We start from the raw sequence: 23,900 nt of genomic DNA on the forward strand, positions 1-23,900 counted from the left end.
TTACAAAACATATTCACTATTGCAGACAGGGTTGACTAATGCATGAAAAATTATAATCTTTTGTGGCTTAATTGAACACAGCCATTAACCATTTACAGTGCTGGTGGGAAAAGTAAGTGAACCCTTGGATTAGATAACTAGTGGAACCTTCTTTGGCACCAATAACCTGAAAGCAGCTCCTCCAGTTGCTGCTGATCAGAGCTGCAAAATGTCCAGGAGGAAGGTTGGACCGTTTTTTCTACAGAGCTGCTCTAGCTCAGACATATTCTTAGGATGTCTGGTGTGAACGTTTCTCTTCAGGTCATTCCATCGCATCTCTATGGGATTAAGTTCTTGGTTCAGTATAGACTACTCCACCAGGTAGATTTTCATTATTTGATGTCATTATGGTGTAGATTTACTTCAGTGTTTGGGGTCATTGTCCTGCTGTGTCACCAGCTTTTACTGAGCTTCAGCAGGTGGTCAGCCAACCTGATATTATCCTGTAAGGGATCATGATAAATTTGAGAATTCATTTTCCCCTGCCGTCCAGGCTCAGAGGCAGCAAAGCCCCAAATCATGATGCTCCCTCCACCCTACTTCACCATGTTGGTATGCAGTGCCCCATTACATAGTTCTGTGTGTTCCACCCAAACAATTCAACCTTAGTGTCATCAGTCCACAGAACACTTTTCCAGCAGTTCTGTGGAGAGTCAAGCTGCTCCTTGTAGTGCAACCGCACAGTGATATTTTTTTAGTGTTCCTCTGTGGTGTTCATAGCAGCATGCCATTCGCTATACAACCATGATCTGTATATGGTAAACTCTGTGTATGGATTTCTTTATGCCTTAAGCTTCCACTCTTAGGTGTTTAGTGATTGAGCATATGCATTGAGCCTTTAGACTCGTCTTAGCTGGACACCCACTTCTAGAGAGAGTGGCCACAGAACTAAACCATCTCCATTTATACACAGTTCTAAACTCTCTGAGATGACACTGTCACCCTTTCCCACTTTATTCAAATCAACAAGTCTAGATCCCAAGTCCTGTGAGATCTTGTTTCATTTCATTTCAGCAGATGCTTGGTGTGAACAGCAAAGTCAAATGTTTAAATGTGTTTTATAAGTCAAAGTAGCTCTAACCCACACACTCCAATCTGGTATTGTTGGTTGCACTCAGACTCGCTAACGACTGACTCCAATTATCTTTTGTTAGTCATTAGCTGAGAGGTTCACACATTTTTTCCCAATATACACTGTGAATTATGTTGATGTATTCACTATGGACAAGAACGACACAATGATTTTTGGCTTGTTTGTTAAAATGGATTGTGTTTGTTCATGCTAGTTAAATGAAGATCTGACCATATTTAGGACAAATTTCTGCATAAATTCAGCTAAATCCAAAAGGTTCACTTACTTTTTCTCGATGTTTAGATGTACATGTTGAATGCAGTGAGAATATTGCATTGTAATTATAATTGTTTTTAGAATTTTATCTTGTCTTGAAATGACACGATGCAACTGTTTGTACAGTTACAGTACCAACGTGCCTGCAAAATAGCTGTTGTGGGCATTTTCCCACTGCAGTATTTGGATTCTCTAAAGAGGATTCACTGACATGTCAGTCACACAAATGTAGTCAGTCTTATTTCCTGTTAGATAGTAGTTGTCGCAGCAGATAGGTAATATGTGTGTTGTTTTCTTGCAGTTATTGCAAGTGATCAGGATGTCCCTGTGTACAAGTCTTTGGAGAAATCTTGAGTGAAGTATATATTCATACAGGAAGAAAAAGGAATCAGTGGCATCTGCAGCAGTAATTCAGGGCAGATGGAGGATAAACGATGAAATACCATTATGATCCTCTGCAGAACAACTCTCTTTATCTATCAACAGCTTCTGGTCTGAGTTGTTCGTCTTCAGAGGTTGGTGAAGGGCATCTACAACCCATCACTTCACCAGCTTTGTCATCACCTCCTTCCAGTCCCCTCCACTCCCGCCTCCAGGGAAAAAAGCTAAGCAGTTAATGCTGACATAGCCCCTATACCTTTGTCTTCTTCTTCAGTCAGCCTTACACACGTACAATATAGTCGGATATGAACGCACACACTTGCTTTCACACGAAAGCACACCTGCAAAGTCACTACAAACAGCTGCGGTTATCGCACCTTGACTGTGCTGCGCTTTGACCCGTTGAATTTACTGCACTTTAGCCACACTTCCCTGCCAAGGGGGCTGCAACAACGTAACACTTCATGTCACTTTACTCTGTGGACTGCACGAGTTTTATGCTTTGTCAGTCTCCATGGGTCTCTCTTCCTAAGTGCTTCTGTCTTCCACTACCCCTTTCTCCCTGTCAGTGTATGTTAGAGTTTTTATCTGGGATGGCATTGTTGTTCAGCATCCAGCCAATTCCATCATGAATAGATATTCATAAATGCATACAGTGCATAGAAGTGAAACTGTCATGTAGTGTACAATGAGAAAAAGAATAATTTACGGAATAAATCAAGGAAATATACAGTTGTACTTTCCTTGTGGATGAGTTGCTTGTCTTGTGTTTGTCTTTGTAATGTTAATAACATTTTCCCGTGTCAAAAAGTTGCATTATATAATTCCATCTTTTATTAAATACTCTTTGTTTATGCCAAAATGAGATGGATGAATCTCTTGAAATTTTATTGAGGCTTCCAACATTCTCACAATGAAAAATTACTGCACAACACAACAATTATTCATCTGCAATGGCAGTTACCCAAGTTTTGACCAGATTGTTCCACGAACTAAACTTAAGATCTTGGACTTTAAAGGGGCTTTTTGTAAGTTGTCTCTGCCTCCAAACGTAGTTTCTTGTCGGGAGCAGGTGGTGGTGATTGTCACTTGATAAGAGCTTCAGCCATCTTTGCGTTTTCAAGACAAGCAGTTCTAATACGCCCTCTGAGCAGCGCTATGTTTTTTTGGGCAGATTGGAGGCTACAGTGAGTCGCTATCAGAAAGTGACAAGATAAGAGTTAACATTGGTGTTGCTTTCCACTGCTGGAGACAGTTCTTGGCAAGTAAAGGAATGAAGTTTGATGCTGAACTTGCAACCTTTCTTCCAGACTGATAAGTAAACAGCTGTTAATGCTAACGCTGGCGATGTAGCAATAGCAGAACTTACAAATAGCCTTTTTAAAGTCCCAAAATTGTCTCCGACAAAATTAGTTTCAGTCCAGGCAGTATTACATTTTGTAATAAACTACATCGGTTAAGGTTTTGGACAGGTAGAAAAAAAAAAAAAGGTAAATGGACTGCTTATATAGCGCTTTTCTAGTCTTATCGACCACTCAAAGCGCTTTACAATATGAGCCACATTCACCCATTCACACACACAGTCATACAGCGCTTACATCTACACATGGAGTGCTTCTACCATTCACACACACTCATACACTGATGGAACAGCCATCAGAGGCAGTGTGTGGTTCAGTGCCTTGCCCAAGGACACTTTGACATGCAGACTGGAGGAGCCAAGGATTACAACCACCAACCTTCTGATAAGTGGACGACCCACTCTACCTCCAGAGCCACTGGTCATGGTTCTGCTTAAATATTAAAATGTGCTGTTTGCATTGACCTTTTCAGTATTTACCCATCATTCTGGTTGATCTTAGTTTAAACTCAAATATAGTTTTCTGATTTGGTCCTCAGAAACATGCCTAGGAACGTTTGTTATTCTGTTGTCTGACTTACTTTATACAGCATTTTTCTGGTGCACATATCTCAGGAAAATGAATGTACTGCTATCTATCTACAATGGGAATGACCTAAGGGCACCCTTTACTCATCAGTTTTCTTTACATGCTTGTGCAATTTAGCTCCAAATGAGGAAGTGACAGGTTTGTTGTTTTTTTTTCCATGTTAATCAAGGAAAAAAAAAGGAGTTTTGCAAAAGTTTAAGTGCAACGATTTGAAGTATAACACGCTACTCTAGTCAACTGTGCAGATTAAATGCTCAGGGGCCATCACTAACTGGATGACTAATGGCAATATTACACGTAAGACTCATGAAAGACATGGAACTGCATGTTATACATGATTAGAAAACGGAATTTAAAAGCAGTGTTATTTCTTTCAATGAGTGTGTTGTCACAGAATAAAAGAGTAAGAGCAGGCGCAGCCATTACGTATGAAGAAACACAAAAGACAGGAGGCCTGAGGGGCAAAAAAGAAAAGGGGGGAAAAAAGCTCAGTGAGTTTAAGGAGAGCTGTGAAACAAGGCTGTGGTTTCATGCCAAGGATCTCTGAACAGAAATAGAACCAATTAGGACAGTAAAAATGGCTGATGTAGAAAGCACTAACAAATCCAATACACCAGTTGCCAAGTCTTGATCGGGGCTTCAAGGTGGGTCAGAGTAGACTAAAATTAGAAGTCAGGGCTTGAATTTTTCTTGAGCTACGATGTATCAAAAATAAGTCTTCTATAGCACTTACAAGGCCTGAGCATCTCTTATTAGTTACTGTAGCGGTAGATGGAGTGGGTACATGTGGAAAGCACTCGTTCTGCTTCCTGCTGTTACTGTGCAGCAGGAAAAAAACTTTAGAGCTGGAAAAAAGTAACATGTAGCCCAATGTCGGATGATGCTACAATTGTAAAGGAGTCTTTGGGTTTTTACTGAATGATTTTACACAGCTTGAAATCAGGTGAAATCGCTTATTCTTCTGGTAGAGGCAAGTTACTGTAAGGTTGCAATGCTCGTAAATGAAAATCTTACAATTTGAGCTTTTGGTTGGCAGACGTCAGGCAGAGTAAATCACAATTTATTTGAGTACTTAAAGGTGTTATGAGGTGACAGAAACTAAATGAATGATTACAGCAGGTAAGTGGGAAGCTTCAGTAATAAAACAGGAGGTTTATATTTTAAACTCCTATAAGCTTGACAGTGTTGGGCCAAGGCTGCATAGCAGTTATATAAATCAAAGTAAAATTGAATCAATATTCCACCTCTGTGAGAGGCTGTGTGAAGTTGTCCACTGGGAAGTAAACTCTCCAGTTCTGCTATGAATCCCCCAATGAGGACCAGAGTTCAATTCCCAGCTTCTGGAGTTTTTTGCTCTGTGATCCATCTTTGTTAGCCTGTCTGCTTTTTCATTGTCCAAATAGAATGATAAAACACCCAAGTTAAGCTGCACAAAGGTGAGATAGTTTTTCTCTTGTTCTTTCAATGCACTTGAATTTTCTAGCACTTTGTCACACAGAATGACTTTGTTCTCCAAGTACAGACAAGGCCCCTCGGCACAAATCTCCTCCACAAAATCTCATAAAACTCTAAGAAGTTGTACTTAATGGCTTTTCAAAATAAATTTACTGTCAATTCCAACCATTTTGCTTCCCTTTAGAGGGCCTTATTTTAAAGTGATCTAATATAACAGTGCACGTTGGTATTTCCCTGATAACGAAATGTGTTTATATGTTTGGTATTTTTGGACCTGCAAGGTGTTGTTAATTTTCTCATTTTTCATTTGATAATTTGGTGCAAATGGCATGTGTGATGGAAAATGATGAGGCAGGAAACAAACTTTTCTAGTTAAGTAAAAGAACATGGTGTTGCCCACATGAAAGGTGTTGCCCACATGAAAGGTATCACATATTTTGCCAAATTTTGTATGCACCTTTGGAAGAGATAAATGCAGGAACCACTGAAAACAAATGAAGGAGAATTTCTTTGTCCATTGTTTAAGAGGGACAACACACTTCTTTCAGATGATAGTCATTAGTTTTAGCCAACCCTTACTTTGATTGTTTTTAGCATTACATTTTTGGTGAATAATCACCAAACCCACCCAACCTACTTGTAATCTACTTTACTGACCCTTTACTGAGTGCTAGTTATTGGGAATATCAAGCGTCAGTGGTCAGGCCTGTTTTATGAGGCTTTTCAGCCAACAACTTAGAGGCGTAGCCCAAGAACTGATGAACTTTTGACGAACAACTCCATTTAAATAAGTCAGATTACATGACTTATTTAATAGGGTTGCAGGTAATGAGACTTACAAATCCCGAATCCCAAAACACAGTACACATTTTGAATAGCAGAGTTTCTGGATAGAGAAAATATCGCTCAGTATCACTTGTGATTTCCATTGAGGAAAGGGAGCAGAAATTTCCACCGTCTTTGTTCCAGCTCCAATTAGTCTGCTTGGGGAATGTAAATTGAGTTCTCTTGTTAACATTTGTGACTCCATCCCATTGGGAAGCTGCCCTGACAAGTGCAGGGTTTGTTGATGCTCAACAGTGAGAGCGCAGAGCTGATGGAAACCACAACTGTCTTAACACCCAACAATCCCCCTGTAACTTTGCCTTATGACTGGAAGTGGTTTGTTATTTTAGTCGCTTCTCTAAGGAAGATTCATAGGAACAAGCCCAGGTAGGAAAGTAATCTTATGGCTCATAGAACCCCATTAACTGGCCTGGCCTGTGCTCCATTTCACTCTCGGATAAGTCCTGGAATGAATGATTTAGTGGGAAAGAGGGGGGTAGAGTGATGGAGGAGTAAGAAGCAAAGAAGTTGGTTGACTGGGGTTGGAGCTATCCAGCAGGCCCGTACTCTAATCTATAGGGAACCTAATGTAATACAGCACAGCCCTGATTTCTTCACCTGACAACTCAGATAAGAAAAAAAAAATGCTGGAACAAAATGTTGGCCCTTAGACACGATGAGCAGACACCATGGGGAAAGTTCGGTTAGAGCCTAAGCCAAATGCTTTTTATAATTCAAGGCAAAGAAAGATTACTGCAAAGAATTATCATAATACATACCTTCACCACTTTAGCTCATCTCTTTTCAGGCAGGTAGTCTCCACAAAATGCTTACACTAATCCCAACATTATTGCTCCTGTAGACCATGTTCAACCAGAAAATGTCCTTAGTGTCCTCTGAAGAAATGTTAAGACCATGACCAAAGTCAAAATTAGTGATGCTGTGAACTACTGTAAAAAAAAAAAAAAAAAAAAAAAAAAAGGGGGGGGGGGGGGGGGGGGGTGGTTTAGTCATGTCCTGTCAATCCTCTTATTCCTTTGGGCAGTGTGGTCCCCATGACACTTGCCAGCTTCTTTTCTGTGGTAATTTTTTGATGTCATTCCTCTCAAATATCACTTATGTGAAGGTGGAACTCGACTCGTACTGTTAAATGATACCTGTGATATTATCTGATCCATCCTGAGGATTTTTGGTGGCAATGTGGCTTTAGGCATAGACATTCTTGTTTCCCAAAGGATGAATTTGGTTAAACCTAACTTTTCATCTAATACCAGTACTCTGGGTATGTGACCAAAAATTTGCAGAGATAATGGCACCCACATACAAGGAAGAAATTCACAATCCCATTTATGCGATCTGTTTACTCAAAGATATATCCTGTGGTCCAGTGTAAGTCTATCAAACTAAACACGATATTAAACTGACGATTGCAGAAGATTGCTATTTGCTCGAAGAACCCTTAGTATGTGATGGCACATTGTTATGTAAATGATAATCATGGATCAGCATCTAATCTGAAATTTGGGGGGTTTTGAGAAGATTTCCTCATTACCAAGCGGAGGGGACAGTTAAGTTTATGCACTGGCTGTTTTTGCCTGATTTTACAGACCTCTATTTAATAAGTCCTCATGTAAACAATATGAAACCATTGTTAATGATGTAAGTTGAAGAAACTTGTACCATTAAATGCGTAAAAGCACAACTTACTATTTATCTTCATGAAGATATACATATAACATGGAATACATGATTCATGAAAAAAAAAAATGTAAAATGAATGTACCAAAATATAAATTATGAAACTCTTCATATTTTACCTTTCCTGTTTCCTAACAAATTTCAGGTTGATACGTAAAAATACTTAAAAGATTTTCAGGACTTTAGTTTGTGGTGTAGCTAGGTGTCCTTTTGTTTGCCAAACCAATCCAACACCTCCCCAAAATGGCAAAAGTGCTTTCCAATATTTCATATATTTTTAAACTGGTAACATCTTCAAGCTTCTAATGACATCATTTACTTATATTGTACCATGATTTTTTTCCCCTCTCATTGTAAATATTTTTCACTTTTTTTAACATTAATATAAATGAGATAAAAAATTACAAAAAATGAATGCATAAAGACCATAAACCAACTGTCTGGTGTAACACTATTTTCAAATCTCACCTGAGATTCTGAGGTTCTGTGAGTTTTATTCACCATCCCCAGTCAGCTAAATTCACATAACCTACAACTACGATAGGAATATTGCCACCTGCAATATTTGAAGGTATGACCATAGATTGCTCACAATTTTGATACACTGATCTTAAAAGCAGTAATGTTAGTAGGAAATAGGCCTTGGGCAACAAACCTACGTCCACCCTGGATTTTGATCTTCTCCTCCCGTGACATAAACCTCTGCAGTTTGATACACTCTGATATGTGCTTGAATATCAACTATATAAATGAGGAAATGAAACCAGCTTGTCAGGCAGCTTCTTCAGGCTCAGCAGGAGGGGAGGAGACACAGAGAAACTCAGGGTTTGTTGAAGAAAATCTGCCAGCCGGCAGGTTAGGTTACCATAGTAACAGACCTACAGTTAAAGGGATCTGTGCTTCCCAAAGCCCGTTGTTAACAAACTCAGTCGTAACTAAACCCACGTTGTGGAATACACCCCAGAGCAGTGAACAAACCAACATATCAGGTATGTCATATCACATGAAAAAGCTTTCATCAGATGAAAACGTTTTCAATGAAGTCAAGTTAGGTTGCATTAAGTTGCCTTCTTGCTTTCTACTTCTACACAGCTGCTGCTTTTAGATTTTAGTGCTTAAAGGGGGTTTTGGGCAGTATAAAAACATGACATGGTAATGCAAGGACATTTCCTCCAGTTATCTCCTTATGAATGAGCAGTCATACGAAACATATATATATATATATATATATATATATATATATATATTCTGCCTCTTCTTACTCTGGTGAAGATGTCCTTCAAGTTGAAATGTAATTTGCTGCACCTCATTAAAAGCTTTTTACTATAACCGTGTGCTCCAGATCCATCTCTCCAGATCCTAATGACATTTCCTTCAGCCTCAGCTCTGCTTTGTGTTTGGTGCTAATTATAGTCACAGATTTTGCAGACATGCTTAACTAGGATGGTGAACATGAACTGAACTTCACAAGCACTGTCCAGTCTTGAATGTTTGATAAGCATATTTAAAGTTAAATCAAAACTTGAAAACATCCTGTGGGTCTAACAAAAGTACACAGCTGAATCATAAATGTGCAGATTGAGCCAAGAAAGTAAGCAACAGCAACTGAGGAAATGGAATGTGGCATTTGCAGCCATGTCCATAAAGCCATTTCTTCTGACAAGTACCTGTTATTGAACAAACTCTACTGCCAAACACATTATCAATAAGGCTTAACCACATGGTAATTAGGATGGCAGATGTGGCTTGTGACAACTCAAGGTGACACGCCTTTCATTTCTGCTGCTCTGAAGGGAGGCTGAAGGGATCGTTGTTGCCAGTGACGATGAAAATAAGATGCCAAAAATGTTGAGCAGATACCTCTGTGCTTGCACGGTCACAAGGCCATATGCTTCAGCTTTAATTATGAGGGACTTGGGGAGAGAGGGACTCTGGGTTGAACTATGAATCACTGCCACTCTGCCTGCCTCACAAGCCCCGTTCCACTAGATTTAAATACTGCCCACACAGGTCTCCCCCTTTCTATAAATAAACCTCTGTTCTGATGCGGGCGTTAAATAGACAGCTGACACCACAGTTTGCTTTCATTTACAAATTTTTCCAAGCCCAATTAAAACCTCAAAGTATAGAACGTTTACTGATATCAGCAAATGAAAAGAAACAACTGACTGTGCCCACAAAATCATACCGAACCATGAGCCCAAACCACTGAAGTATTTCAGAAGCTCAGAGCCATTTAAAGCATGACCAGGGCTTAAAAATGATTCTTGTAATTGCAAATTTACCACATGTGCAGAAAAATTAATTGTCAAGTTATGCCAACTCACTGAATAGGTCAGTGTTGAATCAAATTGTATAGGTCATTAACTGAAATGGTAAAGGGTGAAATTCACATGGGCACTAAGTGCAAAAGAGTTGGGTGCTGTGGCTTCAGAAAGGATTCAGATTCCTTCATTTTTCTGCACACGGTATTGTGTTGCTGAATTAATTTTACATTGCTATAACTGATATTTTTGTCAATCCATCCCATAATGAAAAAGTTAAAACATGTTTTTCTACATTTTTGCTAGTTCATTAAAAATCAAAGACTATTATTCAGACCCTTAATTCTGTGCTTTGTTGCTGCCTATTTGGTAGCAGTTACATCTTTGAGTCTTCTTGGGTAAGTCTCTACAAGCTTTGCACACCTGGATTTGAGCAGTTTATCCTATTCTTCCTGGAAGATCCTCTCCACATTATATGGATTGGGTAATTAGCCTGATGAAGGTCTAGCATGAAACACTGCAAATAAATTCTTTATTGCAAGTCAGACAGTGTGCGAAAATTTTTAATTGTTGCTTCAGATCCATTCATCCTGCTCCTACACACCTGCCTCTCTAAACAGATGAGCGAGGTTTTCTTCAATTTAGAAACTGTGTGAACTACCATCTTCAGGGCTCTCCACAGATGTGGTTTAAGTCTGGGCTTTGGCTGGGCTACTCAAGGACAATCAGAGACTCCTGAAGCCATGCCAGTGATGTCTTGTCTTTGTGTTATTCTCGTGCTGAAAGGTGAACCATCAGTCCAGTCTCAGGCTGGGTGATCTCTGGATCAGGTTTTTTTAATGTACCTCTCTGTATTTGGCTGCATTCATCCTTCCCTCAATTCTGACCCGTCTCCTTGACTCTGCTCCTGAGAAGCACCCACATAGCCTGATGCTGCTTCCACCATGCTTCACCGTGGGGATGGTATAAGCCAGATGATGAGCCTGGCCTTTGCCAGATATAGTGTTTGGAGCTCTGCCCAAAGAGTTCAATTTCTCATTACACCAGATAATCATTTTCCTCATGCTGTCAGAGTCCTTTAGATGTCATTTGTCAAACTCAAACCGGACTGTCTGGTTTACTTAAAGTCCAGCCACTCCACCATAAAGTCCTGATTGATGGAGTTCTGCCGAGATGGTTGTCCTTCTGGCAGGTTCTCACATCTCTGCAGAGCACTTCTGAAACTCTGTCACAGGCCCCTCTTGTCTCATTATTTAGTTTGACCTGATTTACGTCAAATTTATTGTCTTGATAGTTCTAGTTTTCTCAGCTTCTCATATTGTTGTGCAAGAGAATGTACAAAAAAGTAGTTGTATACATATAGTGGAAGGACACAATTTTTATTCATGGAGATATTGAAAGTCTACCACCACTTTTGACATATGTAATGATCCCTACTTTTACTTTGAAGGGCAGCGATTCACGCAGTAATCATATGTGCATTTACTCTGTGGTCCAAGAACATGAATACAAAGAAATAAAAAGTACAAAATATACATATGATGGAATCAAGAATCAGCTGTACTAAGTGTGTCTGTGTGGAGGTGGGTGCAATGTGGAGTGAGGGCAAGTAAAGACAAAACTCATGTAAGTGATGGGCTCGATATGCCCTTCACCTACCTCCTGAAGACAAACAACTCCTACTCCACGGCCTTTGATAGAGAGGCTTGCTCCACAGATGATCACAGGGGTCATTATTTATCCCTGTATTGTCCTGCTGCAGCACAATACAGTAAATGTCTACTGCAGCCAAAATCTTTTTCAAATATTGAAAATGACTCAAACCTCAAAGTCTCATTTGGTCTAAAACAAAACATATATATATATATATATATATATATATATATATATATATATATACACACACACACACACAAACACGCACACAATGCAGGTTGCTACAAGGCAGGCAGGTCTGTGTCACCAGGACCCCCAGCCCAAGAACCCCCACCCCCCCAAATACAGGCTGTGACCCGCAGCTGTATTAATTATCGCTGTCAGCTAATTAACTGACATTTAACCCAGGAAATGGCTGGAGCAATTCCACTCAATTAATCAGCGTTGAGGAATGAATTAAAACCCTTCCTAAAAGTGATTACCATTGGGGGTCTGCATTCAAAATTGAATTTTAATCAAGCTTTAAATATTAGATTTGAGTTATGGTTGAAAACAGAAACAGCTCATGTATTTACACTGCAAGTTTTGCAAATTAAAGTGAACCCTGACGGCAGATAAGAGTCTAAATTCAGACCTGTTGAAGTAACTAATAGAAAATGCAATGAAGTTATAAAGGGCAAATATTATAAAGGGCATTATGTGCATGTACAGTGAACATGTACAATAATATAATCAACATTTGGAATTAATGAACAATAAAACTTATAATTGGGAATGCTTGAAGCATTAATGGAACAATGAGTCAGACTGATGTCAAACAATGTTTTGAAGCACTGAAATAATATTGTATGAAAAAAGTTTGCTTTGTCTGAGGGACATAGGACATTAACCCTTGTGTGGTGTTCATATTGTTGTTACTCAGCCAGTGTTTGTGGGTCTGGTGGACCCGTTGCATTTTGTGGTTTTTAATGCCTCACAATCAAACACTTTTATGTTAAAATACTCAACAGATGTTTACTTCATCCCAATTACAAGCAGTATAAATAGTATATATGGTTAATATTTGCCCTTTACCTTTGTTAGATCACATTTATAACTTATTATTTAAAACATAATAAAGAAAACCAATTAAAATCAATTAAAAACAAATTTACAAGTGAAGCAAGGTTTTTCAAAACTACTGACTTTTATTTCTTTGCACAACACAAGCTGAACACATGAACACATAGAGTAAACATATCAGTCAAGACAACACATCAGCCCCATTGAACACATGGCCTTTAGCCACTAGCCTATACAACACATGAGGGGCAGAGTTTTACTGTGTGTGTGTTGCAGATATACTTTTTGCACTTGATGCATTTATATTGTGTTTTTCTGTCCATCTTGGGTCTGCACACTTCGCACCGCTTCTTCTTGTTGCTGGTGTTCACAACCTAGAATAATGAAAAGATCAGGAATTTTACTAACACCTCTCTCTCTCACAAGACATGAGTGCCAGACATGTACTGCAACAGCATCACACACTTACTTCAGGCTCTGCAGATTGTGGTTCTGTAGGTTGGGTGGATAGGGCACCAGCATTCTCCTCCTGAATCCTCCTCACGATGGCTGCAGAGGCTGGGGTTCTGGGGACATGTTGTCTTCCCTCGATTTGTGGTCTCACCAATGCCTTTCCCAGATCCTCGCGAAAGAGGCGTCTCTTCTGGAGCTTCCCTCTGTTCCACTCTGGGTTCAGTGCCATCCAAATGACAAAGACATTGTATGCTGAGATGTCCAACATGTCAAAGAATATCACCAGTGGCGTAGAGTCCTCCGTTTGCAGCTGTAGGCCGTCACCAGCTTGTCCATGTTGTCTACCCCTCCTTTTGTGGCATTATAATCCATGATGATCTCTGGTTTGTGATGTTCCTGGTCACAGATTCTTCCATCCCCGTGCAGTGTACTCATGAGTACCACAGTCTTGCCTTTCTTTGGCACATAGGATACCAGGGATGTGTCAGCCGTGTACGCAAACTTGGAAGACTTGACAGGCCTGTTCTTTGAAGTCAGTAGTTGAGGTGGGAGCTCTGACTTGTTTTTCCGTATTGTTCCCACCATGGTCAGCTTCCTCTTTAGGAGCTCCTGTCCCAGCTTGTGCGAGGTAAAAAAATTGTCGCATGTGATGTTGTGTCCGCTGAGTCCCTGAGACATGTCCAGGACAACTCTCATTCCTTGGTTTTTACAAAATGTCAGTTTACTGATCAGTGGGGGACATCACCGTGGGTTGCTTCTTGTTCCCACCCTTTTCTCACTCAGGGCCCACTTGAGAATTTGAAAGATGTTGGTTACCCATATCCAGCCCTGTAACAATATGGAGGCCAAATAATGCACTCTTAGAACACATTTCATTTTAATGATAACAATCGAACATTCAGGACTGAGTTGAAAGCAGGGGAAACATGTTGGAAGCTAAATTTTTCAAACGAACAAGTTTATGATGTGGTCAGTGGTGATGTTATAGAAGTTCCTACCATTGACTCATCACAGTAATAGGCCAAACGGACAATGTTTCCATTTTTTTTTTTTTTTAAATGTATATAATAATGACATTTTTTGATTTGATTTCATTTGTTGGCCACAGGTTGGGAAACGCTGGTCTACATAGTTACTCGCAAATGGTTCTTGATTTCAAAAGTTCCTGTACCTGGTTTGGGGTAAGGTTTTGCCAAAGGCCCAGAGATATAATGGTGGAGTTTACAGTGGTGAGCACTGATCATTGGTCAAACAAGGCCGAGGCAAAGCTTGTGCACAGCTTCACTAGTAAAGCTCATAAAGTCCTGTTCTCAGCTTCCTAAAGAGTCTAAACAGAGCGAGGCAGAAAGAGAAGACCTGTGTAAATGAGCTGATGGCACGAACAAGTGAGAGAAGGGGACCAGTGATTGAGAGGGTGAACAAGTGAACAGGAGGAACAAAACCTCATTTGAAGTTTAAAGCAGATGTAAATAAATAAATAGTAAGTACTCAGCAGATTGCGTGTTACCTCTGTTTCTGTTTGTTAAAACCATTCGAGCATCACAGTAATTTGTCTAATCTTCATACTTCCTCAGACACGATGAAAGTGCAAGCAGTATTGCTGCAACCAAGATGACGTGCTATATACACTTCTAATTTGTAACAGTGATTACATTTTGAGAGAAACATAAGTCATTTTATATCAAAATAATAAAGAAAAGTTTGTTGTGAACAAGAAGTTCATCATGAAATAAAACAATCACTGCACATTTTATTTGTTTCAGTAAAATGCTCTCAACTTTCAAAATGACTCAATCTCACTGAGCAGTGTGATTTACTTGTAACCAAAGGGCTCCACAATTCAAAGCACAGGATTGCAGTAAATATGCTACTTCATCACGTAAAAATTGATTGACAGTTCTGTTTTATTTACACAAGCACTAAAACTGCTTCTGCAATGTTTTCTGATGCCATTAAAGGTTTGTTTGAATCAGTAATGTTTGCAGACAACAAAATTTCACTTGTTCATCTATAATCAAACTTTTCATCATCTATGTGAACATATGATCTTTTGATATGTTGCTCTTACTTTATGTTCATATAGCGGACAAAATATTTAACCTATTAGACACATCTTTGAGTTTAATGTAGTCCAAAACAGCTTCACCATAAAATGTTTCCTGTTAACAGGTCCACATACAGTCAGCTAAAGTAGACATCTACACAGAAACTGGCCATGAAGACAGTCCTGTGTGTATTGTAGGTCTTCTGTTCTTCTCTTGCATTGCATCACACAGGTGTGTCTATGTTTGGTGCATTTTAATTAGTCCATTTCTTATGCTTTTAATTGATTCAGATGCCAATCTGTAGTGTTCATTACAACTGAAGCTGTACAACATTCACTAATCAAGAGTAGTAGTATTAGTTGTATTTCTGCTATTACTACTATCTACTACTACTACTGCCATCAGGAAGGAGGTATACTTTCCCTATACGGTCAAATCAGATATTTGAGGTCATTTGTCCTGTCAGCTGTTTGGTTTTTAAACAAGTTGCTGTCCTACTGTTGGTGTTTCATATCTTGCTGTAATTTATGATAATGATGAAAGCTACTGTACGTTTGATGGTTTTATGTCTGTATTTATTGTATTACTTTATTTATGATGTGTACTGGTTGTGTTGAATACTGTTGCAAACCAAATTGCCCCTCTTGCTCTTTGAAGTCAAACAGAACATTACATTTATGATCTTATTTTATCTTGCAAATGTAAAAATGTAATCTGCTATCTAAGTTGCAAAATCAGTTGTCACTGTTTCCATCTGATATACAGTAGAGTAAAAATGTGATGTCTCATGAAGTAGAAATAGAGCTTGAGTGTTTCAAAAGTGGTGCAGTACTAGTTAATTTCCTCTAAATGAATCCCTCATCCAAAGCTATACCTGTTCAGATCATAGCTGTGCACACATACAGTTAGAACCATAAGTCTTATCTGCTCCACCATCTGCTCAACTGCCTTAAAGCAGGTGATGTGTATTCATTTGGTGGCTTTAAAATTTGTATTTTTTTTCTATTGTTGATTTGTTATGAAAGACAATTTTATGCCTTGCATTTTGACAAAGGGAATCAGCAGTAGTATGTAGCACAGCCCTGACCAAGCTGCTCTCTAAAAGGCTCTGGCACTGAATGCATGGAGAGAGACTGTGAACTTGGGATGTTTGCAAAGTGAAGTTCACTCAAATTAATCATTCTGTCAGACAATGAGAGCAGAGCACCCCAGGGCTAAAAGGGAGACAAGGCCTTTCAGCAAGAAGAAGAATACGCTGCACTACTATATATGTTTTGGGCTTGTTATTCATTTTCACTAAGGGATGTGGGGGCTGGGGATGGGGAGGTTATGTAGTAGTGTACTCTTGCTCTCTCGGTGCTGGGGAATATATCTATCGTTCTAGGGAGCCATTTCCCATAAGAGGGGATAAATGGATGTAGCTGAAGGTGAGGACAATGCAGGAACATCACATTTAGTGGCTTATTCATCAAGTTCATAGGTGGTGTCAGGCCTCTGCCAAATGTTGCATTCCACAGCACCCTTGTAAAGGAACTGTTACTGGCCTTGCACGTGTCCCAACACTTATCATACTTTGTATCTAATATGTGTCTCCATGTTAATGCTCAAAATAGACAATATAGGGTTGCATTTGTTGCTTAGTTTTTGTTTTTTTTTTTATGTAAATGTTCCAATTTCCATTCATTTGGAGCAGGACCAACTCTGTCTAAACCCGGTCTTAAGTGTTCTACCTAATTTGAAGCTTTTTCCAAGGTTCAGACTTAACTCTAAAGCCAAGGCTTTGCAGACTGTAACAGCCTACCTGTAACTGTTAGCTTTGTGTTGTTTGTTTTCATTTTACCTTGTGTTGTACAAATTCAGCATGTCTGTTTCATGTCTAAATAAGCCTGTAAGTGACTTTTAGAAGTCGCATCAGTCTCACCAGGTCAGAGCTACTAATCTGTCCATAACACTTCCAACACAGTGCAGGTCTGAAAAAGAAAAGATTGTTCTCTTGTGGAATCAGAGTTTTGGTCATTTTCTCCCCTCACAGGCATAAAAAAAAAAAAAAAACCTGCAAAACCACAATAATTATCAGTCTTTCAGTTTTTATTCAAGTCAGCCAAGTCATGAATGAATATCTAGCAAAACACTAAACATAGAGTGCATGACCAGATATGTCCTTTTCAGCTGTGATTACACAGTACAGGTTCTAAAATAAGCAGCAGATACCGAATAAATGAGCAGATTGTATTAAGGTATTTGACTTGGTTAGAGTAAAGACAAGCTCCTAATTGGCATTAATTAAGCAACAGAGATTAAAATAAATCAAATGCAAAAATCTTTTAAGATCAATAATGAAATAATTCCCATCATCATTTTCTAGCTCACAGCTGTTCTCCAGCAGGGTCTCCACTGCACTGAGAGGGATAGGGGGTCTCTCATGAGTCCCTGGTCCCAAATAATGCAAGTGTTGAGGCACTAAATATGGTTCTGTCATATCAGAATTAAACCATTAAAGAAAATGTATGTAATGAAGACCTATGTTTGTGAGAAAGACAATACTTTTAATAGACAGATGAAGACAGCAATATTATGGATTTAAAAGGGGTTATGCACAGTCTACCTGAAGTAAATAAACATCTCACTTACTTACTCACAACTTACCCACTAGATAGATATCTCAATATGTACCCGAGCTATAGTTTTGATGTTGTGTTTTCCCACCACTGGATGTGTTCACACAGTAACATATTTATCTCAAGACATTATTCCAAAATGTGTTCCCCTAGCTTTTGCTGTAATTACTGACGGAATTAGGTCTGGGAAATTCAGTTGTGCTCTTTATCTAAAAGGTTTACATTGGTAACACATATTTTATTCATAGCTTTTTACAGTCACAGCACTAAGAAAACATCAAAACGCAACAATCTACCCACATCAGCACCTACAAAAAGGTAAAACTAATATACTCGTAAACAAGTACACACACATCGTCCCCTTGTCTTGTCTATAACATGTCTTGACAAAGCACCCTGCATAAAACGCTAGTCTGTGGATAACCACTGCCCCCTCCACAGTACTGAATGGGGAGGTGTAGCAGGTTAAGGCAGCAATACAGAATTAACTATGTAGATATACAGAACAATAGACACTGACACGCAGACACATTCAGAGCCACACAGGATATTGACCTCTCAAAGAAACGAAGATTAAATGTTCTAATGATAACATGAGGTATCATACGCCGTTTCTCCAAATAAGCCAGAAATTGTTCTTTTACATCTGAAAACCCATTTGGTTTGCCAGCTACTACATCTCTATGTAATACTCACATCTGCATAACACTAAACCCCTATGACTTAACCTCTTGGAGGCAGCAGCAGTGTTTTTTTGTTGTTGTTGTTGTTGTTTTTTTTTTGATAGTACAACGAATACATCTATTAAATTCACTGACAAAACATTTGTCTCACCCCAAATGATGGAATTAAGTCAGATTTCTGGATGATTTTGCTTGAAGGGCAACAGTGTTTCCTAAAAATTATTCTGTTGTACATATTTACTTATTTGGCAAGTCACAAGTATGTTGATTGAGTATGTTCACTGTTTTTTGTGTTTTTTTGCCAAAGAAATGTTTGCCAGTCTTGCAGTACAACATTCACTTGAAGTTACAGCAACATTAATAAACTTTTTTTATGGTTCTGTTTGGCTCTCATACCATGTGGTTAAAGTTAGGAAAAGATCCTCACTTGGTTTATTTACATTTCACCAGAACCAACCATCTGTGTCAACTAAAGTGATTTTGTGGCCTCAGCCTAACCACGGACAGCACTCTGTTCGCCTGTTGTCCACCCCAACCTCCTCCTGGTGACTCTGGTGCAGTTCATTAATGTGACACACTCATTACTCTTAATGTAATCTGAGCAGTGATTACATTGACATCATGTGCTAATTGGGAAACCAATTGAGTAATATATAAACGTATTTTCTAGGAGACAGGGTTGCCTCTGGAAGATGATAGCCTGTGACAGTGTTAAAGGCAGTCTTCAATTGTGAATATGCATTACAAATACTCCGTGTTGGTTTCTGCACATCTGCACAATGTACACAATCCACCGCCCTTCACCGGAGATGACACCGATGCTTGTCTTTTTCCACTTTCTATCATTTTCCTTCTCTTTTCGTACAGTAGCTTCATCTTAGGCTGCCCTCGCCTTTTATATTGTCTTCCTCTCATGTCTCAATTTATCTCTCTCATGCTCAACCAAATCTCCACTGCTCCTTTTCCCCCCACACACTCCCTCTCATTTCCCTTCCTGTGTCCCTTCTCTCCCCCCTCCTCCATTTCTGTGATCGCAGGAAACATGTCTCAGTCACCAGCATTATCCAGATACCTTCTGGATGTGCTTGTGAACACAGTGGGAGCAGTCACATTGATATATGGCAGTAATCCCACTGGTGCAGCATGACATGGCTATCAGTTGCCATGGGAGACAGGATGATTTATATTATGCACCTCTGTTTATGGGCGATATAAATGATGTTAATGTTAAAGCCCTGATCCTGCACTCTTATGCAAAATGAAGAGGTCCTGCCACTGATGGAAATATTGCAGACAGAGGTTTAGATATGCTTTATATTTGTAGCTGTCACCAAAGGAGAATGGATTAAGCTTATTAATTCACTCCAAGTCATGGTCTATTGTAAGTATATATACATATATCTATAACTGATCTGTTAAAAAGACTCTGATTGGTCCCTTAACACTAACTTGCCTTGGAACAACAGAAGGTCAGTCTCACTGCAATGAATGATAAATGTTTCCGTGTATATTGTGCTTTACTGTATTTGCCACTGACTGTTTGTTGTAGATAAGAAGACAGGTGATTGGAGCAGCATGCATAAGGTTTGATAGACCATGCAGTGCATCACAATGAAAAACATTCCTACATGGATGGCGTCTTCTGGAGTTATTGATTTCAGCAGGGAAAGGATTGATGAATGAGACAAAATCAATAGATAATGTACTGAGCTGTTATTAAGCAACATGAATAATATGGTAGCAGTATTATCTATAGCTACACTGAAGTGTTTAAGTGGTGTGTAAAATTTTACAGAATATATAGATTTACAGTGAAAGTGAATTTCAGCTAAATTCTAGATTGGATATTGACTCATAATGTTGAAACAATTTGTTCTTTAATTGATTAGAGATAAGGGTATCAAATCTTCTTATTGAGTCCAAATTCTTTTGTATCTATTGGGGTTATATTTCCACATTTACAGCTAAGTTTGGAGATAAGTTGTTTTTTTTTTTTAAAAAGGTCGACTTGGACATGAGAGACTGTTGTTTGTTGCGCTTGTGAAACCATCAGTCGTTTCTTTTACACCTGAATGTGTCACAACCTTAACTGTGTTTATTACTGTAACAATGGCAGTGAAGGTCCAGTATGCCTGCTGTCATAAGGGCGCTATTTCAGGAGACTCTCCAATAGGTAATATCAGAGGGACAAATTATGTATGTATGATTGTTCAGGTTGTTCTTGTTGAAACAATGAGCTGAATCTCACTATAAGGCTGAAGAGAGCTGCATATTCAGAGGATAATTCTCTGTATGTTTAGCACTACCAGAGACGCCCTTTCACATTTCACATATTGTTTTCACGTTGTCATTTCATTAATGCTTTTATATATCCACAAAATATCCACTATAGCCCCTTTTAAATATACATGAGACATGAAGTGACTTTGTTTTCCACACCATTTTTTTTTTCTTACTCAAAAACCTGATAAGCTGGAACTCCTGACATGACACACATGGACATTTAACTGTGCAAGTTACACTCCTGACATGTCAGCTGAGATTTTGCAGATTGCTAAATTAACCAGAAAAGATTTTCCTCTCTGTTGATCTTGAACTGCAGAACTGCACGATATGATGCTACATCATGGTGCTTCTTTCATCTTAAAAATTGGTTTTGCTATAAAAGCAGACACCATCTTCCATAGAATTTGGAAGCTTTATTTTGACCTTTTGGCAAATAACTTCCAGGATTAATGTTCACTAGCTACTGTCAACATAATCTGCTGCTGCTAATGTTTGACACTCTAGATTTCCAGAAAGAGTGCAGGCTGAAAAGAAACAAGAAGCCTGACACCTGAATGTTTGGCACGTGGCTAATATGAAGAGTGAGGAGAGACAAAAGATTTGATGAAAGATGTTTAGCCTTGGAACTAATAGTAAGAATCCAACTATGTTATCATCCTGTATCCACAATTGTTTGACAGAAAAATAATCACCAGCAATTTTGGTCGTGAATTAGTTTATTCATTTATTAACCAGTCCATTTATTAACAAGAAATAGCAAACATTACTTCTAATCCGTCAGGTGTCAAAATATTCAATTTACTCAGCTCTGCATCATTGTACTTGGCTTTGGGGTTTGCACCATTGGTCAGACAAAACAAGCAATTTCACCTGGAGTATTGTGACAGACATTTTTCACTGTTTTCTGATGCATCTGAGACTGCACTTGAAGAAATAATCAACCAAACAATAATTAGATGCAGCCTTGACTTTTTGGCTAAGCAGCTTTTTTTTTTTTTTTTTTAACAGAAATTGTTGTTGTGTCTGATGGAGTCTAGGTTGTGACAACAGTTTAATTATTTTTAATTATGCGTAAATTGTTCCCCACCTATTGTCAAAGTGGGTCATTTTACAGGTGCAAATGAACAAAATAGTTTCCTTTCTGTGAGAGGTTGTAGCTTTGTGTTGTGTTGCTGTTACACAGCTTGTCCCCTCTTTGATCACTGCTGTGCTCTGATCAAGGCAGAGACTCTGCTAATTAGTATAAAAGTGAATAAATACAGATTCTAGAAAATCATTAAAAGGATGATGAGGCACTAAGGGTCATGAATATTTTTCATTTTGATTTTTTTATTAGACATGATAAAAAAGTATTGAGATGTCAAAAACTAAATCTCTGTTTTATACATCATCTGAATTTGAGGAGTTTCAGTTTTTTATTTTTTATTTTTTTTTTAGGTTTGATACTAAAGGCTCATTTACATCCAACGTTAGATAGAGGTACAGATTTGGACAGAGCCTTCTGTCTATGCCCTGGAAGTTCATTTCATCCATCTTTGTGAATATTTACGAAACTGACCAGTATTACCGGAGGTCTGGGGGCAGTGTAGCCAATAGTTCAAGCAACAAATGACCAGAACACACAACTAAGAAATTTTAAAAATGGTTGCACTTTTTGAGGAGAGGTTATGTGATTTATTTAATGGCCTCACTGACCACCACCATCTACAACGCTGCCTCTGCTCTTGCCTCTTTCTGAAGAGGTACATCATTACGACCTCCCCCACTCGCGCCATTGTTGTTGCCATGTTTGGTGTTTTCAGTAACTTTTGACCCTGAGCTGCCTTCTACTGGATGTATTGCTTAACGTTATGGCTGAACGATATGAGTCACAGTTTCAGTCAGAATGGTCATTTTTGCATTTTCTTTTTCACTGAAAAAAAAATATGATGATGATGTGGTACCAAACAAACATGTTCCTATAAATCTGGAGAATAGGATTTGTTGGCCGGGACACCACAATGCTTAATTTATGGTATGTTGTGATATTTTACCTTTTATCAAAAAACTTCAGTTTGGGAGTGCTTGATATTGCACTTGGCTACATTGCAATATCAATAATTTTTTAATTAATTGTTCAGCCCATCTATGCCAGTGTAAATGTTTGAAGAGGACGCATCTATTTTTGTACATAATGGGAGCAGAAATGAGCTTTAAGAGGGAAAAGTTGGAGCTGTCTTTAGTGTGCGATTGATATGAAAATACTCTTATTTAATATGAATATGTCATACATTCAGGTGAGATACTGGCCTCCACTTTCATCTGACTCTGCCTTCTACTATATCACTATTTCTGAATAGATTTTACGTTAATGTTACCATTTGCTATGTTTTTTCTGGTGGAGGGTGAGCTGCAGATCCACTTTGATCTAACGCTGGAGACTTTGCTTGCTTCTCTCTCCTGTAATCTAATATGATATTAATATTTATTAAATATTCTTCCTGATTCTTCAGGTAAAGTAAACAAGAATGAAATGTAGGGCCACCCTTTGATCTGGCACTGAAACTGCAATCTGCAATCTCCCCTGCAATATGGAGGAGTAAATATTGCATTAATATAACCATTACCATTTACAGGTGTGGTGGTAAGGTATCCTGAGCCACAATCCATGTTAAAGTTTTCATGTTTCATTTTTTTTTTCTTTTTTGTGTTAATGCAGGTATGGTGAACTACAGCGAGGTGTCTGGCTACCCCCTCGTTCAGCACTGGAGTCTTCGCTCTGTGTTGTACCACGTCAAACTCAATCAGTGGGTCCTCTCTCAAGGTAAATCAGCCTGTGCTTCTGGCAATTAATTATATATATAATTTGTTATTGCTGATTGTTTATTTATGCTGGAGGAGAGCAGGCTCTGGTCTCTGTGGCATAAACCCTCACATTCACCGTGGAGGAAAACAGCGCTGGCTATCAATTATTTATAACATTGTAATTAATATGACACATCAAGGTTAGCTCATCATAACAGCTTGGGTACTTTGTTTACTTTTCATTTTTGATCAGCTATGTAATTAACAGGCAGGCTGCCATCTTTTGATCAGACTGGCATCCATTCTCATCGTCTTGGTGCTTAAAGATACTGCAGTGACATGTCACTTATCTTT

General features: G+C 38.7%; 1 protein-coding gene across 8 annotated transcripts in view; it reads left to right on the forward strand.

The window, feature by feature from the left end:
- astn1 (astrotactin 1) overlaps positions 1-23,900 on the forward strand; it is a 415,092-nt gene that overhangs the window by 226,980 nt on the left and 164,212 nt on the right. For all 8 annotated transcript variants that reach the window (XM_071490448.1, XM_071490449.1, XM_071490451.1 and 5 more), the window contains one exon: positions 23,461-23,565. In XM_071490448.1, the coding sequence (XP_071346549.1) occupies positions 23,461-23,565 (105 nt within the window). The remainder of the gene's footprint in view (positions 1-23,460; positions 23,566-23,900) is intronic.

This window comes from Trachinotus anak, unplaced genomic scaffold (genome assembly GCF_046630095.1).
Source record: "Trachinotus anak isolate AG129_WGS33_773 ecotype Australia unplaced genomic scaffold, CSIRO_AGI_Tana_v1 ptg000012l, whole genome shotgun sequence".
In the NCBI taxonomy this organism is placed as follows: Eukaryota; Metazoa; Chordata; class Actinopteri; order Carangiformes; family Carangidae; genus Trachinotus; species Trachinotus anak.